Source organism: Olea europaea, chromosome 14 (assembly GCF_002742605.1).
Source record: "Olea europaea var. sylvestris chromosome 14, O_europaea_v1, whole genome shotgun sequence".
NCBI lineage: Eukaryota > Viridiplantae > Streptophyta > Magnoliopsida > Lamiales > Oleaceae > Olea > Olea europaea.
The window spans coordinates 3,489,975-3,499,833 of NC_036250.1; the positions used below are offsets into that span (position 1 = coordinate 3,489,975).

The following is a 9,859-nucleotide window of genomic DNA, read 5'->3' on the forward strand; positions in this document are numbered from 1 at the left end:
TTACCCAATTGAAAAGTGAAAATCTTACGGACCATTGAAAAAAAAGTTAAAATACAATGAATAATACTATATGTACACCTTGATGTATATACAACCTTACACCCCCTCATATGGTGTGTACTCTTTTTCATGTGAGGGGAGTGTAAAATTGTGTATACTCGATTACATACACATAGTATTACCCAAAACAGGATACCTAAAGGGGAAGTGAAAAAAATGTCTTCAGGCAGGCCTAATTATAAAGAGAAAAAAACTGGCGGCCGACCCAGGCCAAATCCAGCAGCGGGGTTTTATCATTCATGCATGACATCTACGGTCAAGATTGCAAACATGCTCTTCAATCCAACGGCACGTGTCATCTCAGGGCTTCCCATGAAAACCTCAAATCCTCTCTTTCAGCCTCCACACACTCCTTGTCTCTCAAGAACTCAGATTCACGGATACGTATACATACCTATATCCATATCTATAGATATATAGCTATATTTCATTAGTATATACTGGTAAAAATAATAATTAGAGGTTCTTGTACTTGTGGGTCTGTTCAAGAATCAAGATGGAAGAAAATAACGGTTCTGAATCTAATAAGGATAATAATGAGACAAATAATAAGGGCGGTGGGCAGCAGGCGGCGCAGCCACAACAGGTAGTGACGGCGGCGGTGCCAGGACAGCCGTGGGTGGCGATGCAGTACCCGGCGGGGGCTATGGTAATGCAGCATGGGATGATACCTGCGCCGCATTATCCGCCCCACTACATGCCGTATCATCATCACCACTTCCACCAGCTTCATCACCCACCAACGCCACCGCCGCAGCAGCACCATAGCAACAGTAATGGAGGATCCAATGGCGAGAACCGTACTATCTGGATGGGTGACCTCCACAATTGGATGGACGAGGATTACCTCCGAAACTGTTTCGCTTCCACCGGAGAGGTATAAAATGTCATCTTTTGTAATTACAAGTTTTCTTGAAAGACTCTACTGCGTAATTATATGGGTTTTTTTTTTTTTTTTTTTAAAATTAATTTTTGATGTTTGTTATAGGTTATTATGTCCATTTATGGAGTAAAAATATGTACTTTAATAATGGCTGAATCTGAAGTCTAAGCCCTACTACATTATTTAAATGACCATTTATTTTGCTGTGATAACTGATAAGTAATTTTTGTTGGTTCAATAAGCCAAATAATGGAAAATGTTGAATTTAAATTACTTTTATGTCTATAGGATAAGTCACAATTCGAACCTTCTAGTTTGTAATGTTTGCTCTGTGTTTTTGGTATGTCCTATATAAATTGATATATTTATTTCTTTTGGAAACTTCCTATAACAAGTGCAGATAAGAAATATTTGTGCAGTGACTTAAATTGTAGTGACATTTGTCTAATTATATTGTGTAGGAATTAATTTTGTCAAAGCACAATAGTGAAAATCAAACAAGATGTTGAAGGTGATACTATTTTTGTTCATATATCATATTTAAGCAATAACATTGATTGTTGATTGATTTCTAATTTTCTCGTGTCAACATTGTTACATTACTACACAACACTACATAGCTGGTATTTAAAATATGCTGTTGTTTAGTATAGTTATGCCTGCAATAGTTCGCACATGAAGTTTTAGATGCAAATTTTAGAACCAAATGATGCACAGTAACAGTTTTGTCTCGAGGATTCAACATATACTCTTGACTTTATTGGCTCAGTTTATGTAAGTTTTGAGTTTCAGCCAGACAAAGATTTAGTCAATTCCCATTTTCCAGTTTTTGCGATTCAAGTAGATGAAATGATACTAGAATTTAAGTTTATGCTGACTTCCATTTTTAATTTAAAGAAGTTGTACTGCAGAATGACTTTATTTTACTATGTTTATTTACTTGCAGCATCTTATTATTTGATAATTTTTTCCATGCCTCTCACAAAATCTATTAGTACTTGGTGAAAATATTTTTGCTCTTCTATGTCCTTTTGATAGGGTTAGACTTCTGTAAGCTGACCTTTCTGACATTTTGGCTAAAACCTTTAGATTCAGTATTTATTCTTCAAAGTGAATATTTTCATATTTTTTGCTCCCTGCAATTGGTCATGACGTTTTTTGGTCTATGATAATTGGGACTGTTGTTGGAAAAGGAAAAGTGTTAGAAAGGATAATTTTTTCTTTATTCGATTGGGAATTAATGTAAGGAACTTGGGGGGCTTGAATTTATTCCTATGAAGTAAAATAGTCATCATTTTTCGTATCTGAACTATATAAAAAGATCTCTTTAAGAACTATAATTCTCAACCACGAGACAAGTAATTTGCAATTTATATTTAATCCATGTTGTAGTCCACTAAATCTTTTAGAGCACTCAGAAAAACACTTCTCTTTTTAAAGTTTTTATTTCTTTAATTTTGATCAAAGAAATTGAGTGATTTGTTATCTTTTTGTAGGTGGCCTCCATTAAGGTTATTCGTAACAAGCAAACAGGCTTTTCCGAGGGATATGGATTTGTGGAGTTCTTTACACATGCTGCTGCTGAGAAAGTTTTGCAAACTTATTCTTGCATTTCTATGCCCAACACTGATCAACTTTTCCGTTTGAATTGGGCTACATTTAGCATGGGTGACAAACGCACAAATAATGGTTCTGATCTTTCTATATTTGTAGGAGATTTAGCTGCAGATGTTACTGATAGCTTACTGCATGAAACTTTTTCTAGTAAATATCCCTCTGTTAAAGCTGCTAAAGTAGTCATTGATGCCAACACTGGTCGATCAAAGGGCTATGGTTTCGTTAGGTTTGGAGATGACAACGAAAGATCACAGGCTATGACTGAAATGAATGGTGTCTACTGTTCTAGCAGGCCCATGCGAATTGGTGCGGCAACACCGAGGAAATCATCTGGATACCAACAACAATATTCATCCCAAGGTATCAAATAATTATGTATGCAAAATTTAATTGGATTTTTCTCACAAGCATTGCAAAATTAATTGTTTCTGCATGCTTTATTTTTAGAAGCTGATGAAGTGCACAAAAGCCAATTTTTCGAAATTAAATTTTTGAACACCATTTAACATATTCTCACTGACTATGAGGATCCGACCTATTGGATTTTGGGATGGACTAATAGAAAGAAATGAAATAGGAAGAGAAGTGGAAGGATGTAGAGAGATGCGTATTTCAATGTTTTGGCGAGGGCAAGAAATAAAGGAAAATGATGTATAAGACGAGACAGCTAGTAGGTAAATGATCCATGCCCATCATGTATTTGATATTTCCTTCCCAAAGTTTAGAGGGAGAGAGATAAAAACCGCTTAGGTTTCATGTCTACATTCTCGAAATGAAGAAGAGAAAAAGGATAAAAAAACCTCGGTGTTATCCTAATGTTGGTTTATAAAACACAATGGGGCAACATCAGTTTTTGTCATGCCTATACTATACTGAACCAAATAAAAGCATTGAAAGGTGGCATCTTGAAGCTAAACCTGGATACCTCATTTTATACTTAAGACACCTAGACGAGTACGTGTTCCTTTCTTTGGTAAACAATACTGTCTTAAACCTTAAACTCTCAAACATGTTTGCTTTTCTTGTAGATCCTATTTTCTGTTTTTATGCAAATATATCCAGTCTTTGAACTAGAGAAAAAGGGATATGTTGGAATTAGTGATCCCTATCTGTGAAGTCATGAGCAGGGCCCAATTTCGGTGAAGAATATTAGAATCATAAAACTGAATGAGATTGTTCAAGTGGGCACAAGATTTTCCTAAATGTTTTTTATAAGTACTTCACACAACTCTCGGTCTCAAGACACTAGCAAATTTGAGTTAAGTAAAAATGCATTCATATGAAAGTTGGCCCTTGTTTTTGGTATGGGAGGATTGGTTTGAAATCATATCATCATACACTTCTAGTTCTGCTGCAGATGTGTATTTTTCACTATTTTGATGATATAAAATGAAAATTTTTGAAACGTTATAATCAAGGGCTTTTAATTCTCCCACAAATATAATACAACTTATTTCTTGCAAATTTTGCCAACCCCATATGAATTTTCAGTGAGGCTTAATTTGTTGTATTTCTCCATAATTCTATGCGTGTCAGACAGCTTGCTATTTGGTGGTTCAAATAATGTCTGAGTATGCTGAGAGTTGAGATTGTTGCACTATACCAATTGCCTATATGCTGGGATTTTAATTCAAAAATTTAATTTCTGTAAGCCTGTTTAATAGGTGGGTACTCAAATGGAGTTTCAGCCCAAGGCTTGCAACCTGATGGGGATACTCCAAACACAACAGTTAGTTATCCAGTACTTTTCTCTTTTCCATTGTCTCCAATACCTATTGGCTAATATATGCTTGTAGATTTTTGTTGGAGGGCTTGACCCTAATGCCGGCGAAGAAGATCTCAGGCAGCCATTTGTGCAGTATGGTGAAATATTATCTGTAAAGATACCAGTGGGGAAAGGATGTGGGTTTGTACAATTTGCTAATAGGTAATTCACTACTTCTAATATCCTCGGTAGTCCCAGGTATATACAAAGGTTTGTCCATAGCTATTTGAGCTGCAGTATTATGAATCTGAACCCATTTGACAGAAATGATGCAGAGGAAGCATTGCAGAAGTTGAACGGTACAACAATTGGAAATAAAACTGTACGGCTTTCTTGGGGACGTAATCCAGCAAATAAACAGGCAAGAAAATATATTTTCCCCCCTCTAACCCACAGAAACGCCCACCCTCTTATCTTTCTCTAACAAAGAGGTGAACGAGTATCTATGCATTTTGTGAGTTTCATATTACACATTTTCGTTAAAAAAACCTTCTTTTTTTAATCTTATCTTGTTAGGGGAAAAAAATTGACGATTAAGATCATTGAGCAAAGCTTGTGATGAGTTTATTAATGAATGCTTGTATATTTTGCTCCAAATTGCTGCTTTTATAGAATCATTCTGTCCATATAAGAGCACTTTTTCTTGCCTGTTTCTTGAGGTTAATCTTGCTTTCATTTTCTTGTATGCTTATTCTTCTTTCTCAGGGGTGGATGGGAGGGTTCACTGTCCGGGTTATGTTAGGCATAATCTTGATGTTACCGGTTTGAGCCCATGTCTAGTTGCATTATTGAGGAAGTTATGATTTGACTAAGGTTAAAAAGTTTAACTTGTACATAAATAAGGTCGTCGTTAAAGTTGAAGTAAGTTATTTACTTATTTCGCAAGACAGAAAAAGTAAGAAAATTATAAGTTCCAAGCACATTTGTAAGCAAAAGTAACTTCACTTTTCTCGAGTTTTCAAGTTTAAGCCAAATAAAGCTCATATAATCTAGACTAGCTTATATTTATTGCTGCGTTGGGATTTTGCAGTCGAGGGCTGATTTTGGAAACCAGTGGACTGGGGCATACTACGGAGGGCCTTATTACGATGGCTATGGATATGCTGTGCCGCCCCATCACGACCCAAGCATGTATGCTGCAGCAGCCTATGGGGCTTATCCCGTGTACGGGGCCTACCAACAGCAAGTAAGCTGAAAGACTGCTGAAAAGAAGTTTTCACTGAAATACAGCACTCATGGCTTGATATCTTTGTATCCAACTCCAAGTGTGGAGTGGCACTGAATTTTGCCATTCTGAGCTAGTCCTCTAGGAATTTAATTGAACATTTGTTTAGAAGTGTGGTCTCGAACTAATAACTTCTCGACTGGAATAAATTATCTTACGTTGGTATGTCTATCTTGTGTGCATTATGTAAATCCGCATTTTCTGAGATGTGGGGAGTATCATGCACAAACCTTCTTCTATCGATCTTTTGCCTGACGTCTCCCTCCCTTTGCATCCTTGCCAGAGGCTCTTGGTTCTAATGGAGTCTTGACATTTATATTGGTCAATGCCAGTCCCTCGAAGATCTGATTTAATATCAAAGTTCGATTTGCATTATGTGGTCATCGTACGATTACTCCCCTATATCAAATTTGAGATCTTATCGGTCTTTAGTTATTGATGGAAGATTATAATAAAACCTAGATATTGTATAAGAGTACAAACGAATCGCTTCCAGTCTGGACTATCTTGTTTCTGGACAGTATTTAGTACATAAATATTTCAGAATTTGTTTGTTGGGAGTGAGGAAGATTTCGGACTACCTTTTCGAGCCAGATAGTGGGTGATCACTCATCAATAGATACTATATATCTTAGTTTTTCTGTATTTTAAAAACAAATCAAGAAAACGTGTCTCACTCAATAGGAAAAACTTACTGAACCTGGAAATTTTGGTGTTGAACTGTGACAGAGTGGAGCATAAATGTCATTGATGTCTAGATTTCCAGCCTCCTGAGCTCCTTTGCGTCGATACAGTTGGCAAAGGTCCGAAAAGTTACCAGTGGCATAATCGCAGAACTTACGGATACAAATTGTGAGAATTTGTTCTTTTTCGAAATAAGGTCTCTGGGTGGGTTGCAAAGTTTTGTATACGTGCGTAGCACTCACTAAACACTCGATAATGGGACATTTATAAGAGCAAAGAGGTGATTATGATTTGTTTACAGCTGATTGATACATGTGTGGCCTATAAATTGAATGCGGCAAATTCTTTATTGTTGAAAAGGTCATTTTTCTTGAAATCTCTGACTGTAGGGATGTGGAAGCAGATATTATTCTTGTTTTTGTTCTTGTTCCTTTTTACATGGGAGTTAATAGTTATGACCTTGCTACATGTACATCAAGTTTTACATAATGTCACATATCATTCTATCATTTGTCAGTTTAAAATATAGTCAACTTTTTTATTCAATTTTGTCCCTCCACATCATTTTCAGTTTTAACCACTTAGAGCCCATTACCCATTTTTGATGGTTCATTTTGTTGGATTCTAATTAGTAATGGTGAATCGATTCACTTCAGCCCAAACCGAATTGATGAATGAAGAATACAACCTCAATACATTAAGTGGTAAGTAGTGAAATATGTGTTGATTTGGTTCTTTATTTGTCACATTAAACCTTGATTGAAAGACACCTTGCTTGTCAATTTCAAGTAGCATGTGCATGGTCAATAGTTCCTCCCAGAATATAAGAATAATTGCGCACCTTGATCTGCATTTATATATGTAAATACTAAATGTCTAATCGAATAATTTGATCACGATAAATATAATATAAACAACCAATAGAATTGAGACAAATGAAAATCATACAAAAATAGAAACCATTCTAGTCCGGCCATTACGTTTCAACTGGAGGTAAAATTGCGTACAGACCAAATTAAAGAGAATATGAATAAAGGATTCTGGCATGCAAAATTTAACCACTTCTGTTTGCTGACATAAGTATTGAGACTCATTTTCAAATTCTGCAATTTTTGTTTGGACAGCTAAAAGTGCATAGGACTAAATAGGCTTGATCTCCTGCCTACGCCCCTATTGAATAGGATAAAAACTTTTCAGAGAATCATAATTAAGATTCTCTTGCCATATCAGTAGTGGAATGGGGATAGTGATCAATTTCATAGGACTAAATATTATCCCATCAAGAAAATGGTGGCAGTTTCCCTTGAAAAAAGGATGAGATCATAGTTAATGCACGTTCTGGTTGGTAACTCGGAACTGTATGTGTTGTAGAATACTTGATACAAAGAGGAAGAAGAAATTGAAATCACAGAGGCAGGGCAAAAGTCATTCTTTCATTACACATCATATATTATATAAGATACAAAAGGATATTGTCATCATGCTTTGGCCAACCACTTCTTACCAACTACTACCACCATTTGATAGTCTAAGAAACTATTATGATTGACATTATAATTAAACTAATATATAAGCAATACAAAGAAAGTGTGGACAGCAAAAGTGACATCACATTAACATTCCTCCTTGGCACTTTGGCTGGAAACACAAAGATTTTTCCTAAGTGTTTCGAACCTTTCTTTAGTTAAAGACCTGGTAAAAATATCAGCACATTGTTCATCAGACTTGCAATGCATTATTCTCACTTCTCCATTCTCTTGTGCTTCCCTAATTGCACGATACTTGATCTTGATGTGCTTTGTTCTTCCATGAAACACCGGATTTTTAACCATTGCAACAGCTGATTGGTTGTCACAGAAAATAACTGTTGCATCAGCTTGATTAACATACAAATCATCCAGCACTTTCCTCAACCTAACGGCCTAATTGGTAGCTTCTGATGCAGCCACATATTCTGATTCTGCTGTTGATTGAGCCACGGTCTTTTGCTTCATGGAGTTCCAGCAAATTATATTTGATCCCAAGTAAAATGTATATCCAGAGGTGCTCTTCATATCATCCAATGATCCGTCCCAATCACTATCTGTATAACCAATTAACTCCAACATTTCTGTCTTCTTATACCAGATTCTCATGTTTGTTGTTCCTTTGATGTATCTGAGCACTCTTTTTGCAGCTTGAAAATGCAAAACACTTGGTTCTTGTCTAAACCGTGAGAGCAAATTTGTAGCATACATGATGTCTGGTCTGGTAATGGTTAAATACAGCAAGCTTCCAACCAAACTTCTATACACTTTCTCATCCGCTTTTGGACTCTCATCATCTTTTACCAGCTTCGGATTTTGAACCAAGGGAGTCTTTACCAGCTTGCAATTTTCCATACTGAATTTCTTCAAAATTTCTTTAGCATACCTCCTTTGACAGATAAAAATACATTCTTGTGATTGATTCACTTCCATTCCAAGAAAGTATTTCATTTCCCCCAGATCAGTCATCTCAAATGCCAACATCATTTTAGCTTTTACTTTGTCAATTAAAGGTTCATTGCTGCTGATTATTAGAAGATCATCAACATACAGAGAGATAATGATTGATTCTTCCTCTACTTGCTTAATGTATAAGGTTTGCTCATTGACACTTTTCACAAAACCAAGATAGCTCAAATGCTCATCAACCCTGTTGTACCAGGCTCTTGGAGCCTGCTTCAAGCCATATAATGCCTTCTTCAAAAGATACACCTTATCTTCATTTCCTTCTACCAAGAAGCCTTCAGGTTGCTCAATGAAAATTTCTTCATTTAGGTAACCATTTAAGAAGGCACACTTCATATCCAATTGATGAATTTTCCAGCCACTTTGAGCAGCAATTGCAAGCAATAATCTGATGGTTTCATACCTGGCCACAGGAGCAAATGTGTCTGTGTAATCAATACCATATTGTTGAGCATAACCCTTTACAACTAATCTGGCTTTGAGCTTGTTGATAGATCCATCAGAGTTCACTTTGGTCTTGTACACCCATTTAACACCAATCACATTTTTATTTTTTGGTCTATCAACTAGCACCCAAGTTTCATTCTTTTCAATCATATTAAGCTCCTCCTTCATTGCAGCCATCCAACCATGTGAATTCATTGCCTCATTGAAGTTTGAAGGCTCTAACACGGCTGAATTACATCTGGCGTAAACATCAGCAAGAGACCTGGTCCTTAGCACTTCATTTTCTGAGTCTGAGTCACTGTTGTAATACTCCGAAATTTTATGCTGATTTAAATTTCTTTAAGATGGCGATTTAACTTTCAATACTATTTTTGGCCATAAGAAAAGGGGACACCACTTTTGTAGTGGTTAATGTTAGAGATAGCTAATGACTACAAGCATGAGGTGTTAAATGTTGCGTATACATGAAGTGATTATTAGTTAGTCGAAACTTAAGTCAAGTTTGAAATTGAATGTGGTCGATTATTTTGTTAGGACTTCAATTGACCAAATGATTAAATTAATTTACGATCTACAATTTTTGGATATGTAAGTTGGATATAAGTTTAGATTTGGGATACATTTGCTAATAATGAAAGATAGAGGGTTGGATTATATTAGTTGGAAGATTAGAGGTTTCCTTTGCA

The 9,859-nt window shown here is 36.0% G+C and overlaps 1 protein-coding gene across 1 annotated transcript; it reads left to right on the forward strand.

The window, feature by feature from the left end:
• The first annotated feature begins 275 nt into the window (after positions 1-275).
• On the forward strand, positions 276-5,791 carry LOC111408812 (polyadenylate-binding protein RBP47-like). Its single transcript, XM_023038586.1, has 6 exons — positions 276-937; positions 2,440-2,920; positions 4,225-4,289; positions 4,357-4,487; positions 4,590-4,686; positions 5,356-5,791. Exons 1-6 carry the CDS (start codon positions 557-559, stop codon positions 5,518-5,520), a joined length of 1,320 nt encoding a protein of 439 aa, XP_022894354.1. The 5' UTR covers positions 276-556; the 3' UTR covers positions 5,521-5,791.
• Positions 5,792-9,859: the final 4,068 nt, after the last annotated feature.